The following is a 2,212-nucleotide window of genomic DNA, read 5'->3' on the forward strand; positions in this document are numbered from 1 at the left end:
AGAGAGAGAGAGAGGGCGAGGGCGAATGTATGCAGACGAATTTGCTATGGTTTTTTTTTCAGTTAGACTTTTTATTAATTGCTAACTGCTTTGCCAATGGAAACAACTCGAAGTCTAGCGTAAACCTTACTCTTTCAATCCTACTTTAATAATTCACCAAAAGTTCTTTGCAAAGACCTTTGCTCTGTGACCACTTTCTGCGCAATAACCAAAGAGCTCATTTTTACCTCAGCTTCTGTGAAGTGCGCAGTTTAGTCAACACTGAAATTAGCGAGGCTTTAAAGTGATGAGCCGACAAACACATTACTCTCTACGTCGCTCAGGAATGGTGTAAGCACGTAATGCATGAAGATGTGCAAAGGATTGCCACATATGTAGGGAACGACTGCTTGACTAAAGGCAGAAAGAGTGTGGATTGAGGGTAATACCGTCAAACCGTGGCGACTAAAGATCAAACGTATTTAAACACATATATTTTAACCAAAAAATTCAAATAAAATGCCCCTTTTTTGGAGGAAAAGCAGTTTACACGACTCCTAGAGCTAACGCCATGTTCAATTTTTTGCCTAATAGGATAAAATAATACTTACTGAAATTAACTCAGTAGGCAGGTAGTAAAAACAATAATTTATTCATGATTGCTGAATTACGTTTTTACAATAATGTTAAATTTTTTGGGCAAGCTTAATCAAAAAAATAGAAAGGTTAGAGTTTTTTGTGCTTTGAGTGTGTTTGTAGTCCATTTTGAGTTTACTTAAACGCTAAAGCGCAGCCCTACTTTTGAATCAAAAACACAAACGTTCGAATGCCCATTGGGAGGCCACAATAAAAACACCAGCCTATGCTAAGCAGATTTTTTCAAGAGTTTTGAATTTAAGTTAGAGAAAAACTTCGTTTTTTTGATACCTATGAAGAGCGGTTGTCTAGGATAAAGCTGAATTTAATGTAGTGAAACAAAGATTCTGAGACACTGAACTACTAATGTTCTAGAAATCGGTAAAAAATTGATAACAGTTGACAAATTTAATGAATATACACCGATTTGTGTTCTAAAATAAATCCCGTATCATACCTCCCGAACTCCCATAATTAGACAATTTTACTACTTATATTTTATAAGTAGGCATTATACTGCGCCACTTTACTAAATAGGACAAAATTGTAGAGACCTGCTCTCTTTTCTACTTTTTCGAAGAAAGTTTTTGTATTGGCGTTATCTGAGACCATTATAATGTCAAATAAGCGTCAAATTGCACTTTTTTTACCCCGACCTAGTCTAGGCCGGGTAGTATTTTACTTTTAAATATTCGGAAGAGGTGATGAGTTTTAAACAGACATGGTTTAAAAGAACACCGTGAGGAACTGGTGAAGAGCAATGTCTCTGCCCCGAACTAACCTTTACCTTGGGGCACTGTGGCTCTGTTACCTCAAAAAATAAAAATCTCATCCTCCTTCTCTAGTAGTTGGGTTTTAAAGTGTAATCCCGCCTAAAAAAGTCATAAATTTGAGGCAATAACTAACCACCCAATAATCAGGAAATAAAAATAAAGAATGAGTAACTGGATTATGGGGCATAACTCTATTCTTTAAACAAAAAAAGGAAGTAAAAATGAAAAACAATCACTCTGTTCCACTTTTTTTACTCATTTCTTTAAGCAAAAAACGAGTTAAATTTCGTCGATTTCCTCCTCATCACCGCTGGAAAAGAGATCTCTTCCCCAACCGTAGTGGCCTCCTCTGCCGTGACCATGCTTTCTGTAGTAGTTTTCCCAGGGGTCGTTAGCATATTCCTCATCGTCATCATAGGCTCCATATCCATATCTACCGAAGCATCCATACCTTATGCATCGGTAAACTTTATTTTGTTCACCAATTTCTTCCTCCTCCTCATGTTGATAACGTCTTCTTCTGTCAAATTTGCGCCTGTTCTCAAGGCCAAATCGACCGCGTTCGCCTTCATAGCTTTCGTAGTCGTCATCATCAGCATCATCACCATCACCATCTTTGGGGATAATAGCACCGTCGTTGTCTACGTCGCTGTCGACATCACTTTCCCCATCTTCATCATCATCGCCATGGAACCAAAATCTTAGCTGCATATTACCATCTTCATCGCTAATTTTAAAAGCCGATTCCAAAGTCTTTAAGTCCTGTCGATCCTCCTTACCCACCAAAATTTTCTCCACTATTTCCGCAGTTCCATCAGCATCCT

General features: G+C 37.9%; 1 protein-coding gene across 1 annotated transcript; it reads right to left on the reverse strand. All coding sequences in view use genetic code 11, as the record gives it.

Moving 5' to 3' along the window:
* Nucleotides 1-1,667: 1,667 nt before the first annotated feature.
* EGR_06426 (hypothetical protein) lies at nucleotides 1,668-2,099 on the reverse strand (the record flags this gene model as incomplete). The annotated part of the gene is made up of 1 exon (XM_024495675.1): nucleotides 1,668-2,099. The coding sequence occupies one exon, from the start codon at nucleotides 2,097-2,099 to the stop codon at nucleotides 1,668-1,670; it is 432 nt and encodes a 143-aa protein (XP_024349951.1).
* Between the last annotated feature and the right edge of the window lie 113 nt (nucleotides 2,100-2,212).

Source organism: Echinococcus granulosus (assembly GCF_000524195.1).
Source record: "Echinococcus granulosus chromosome Unknown EG_S00056, whole genome shotgun sequence".
In the NCBI taxonomy this organism is placed as follows: Eukaryota; Metazoa; Platyhelminthes; class Cestoda; order Cyclophyllidea; family Taeniidae; genus Echinococcus; species Echinococcus granulosus.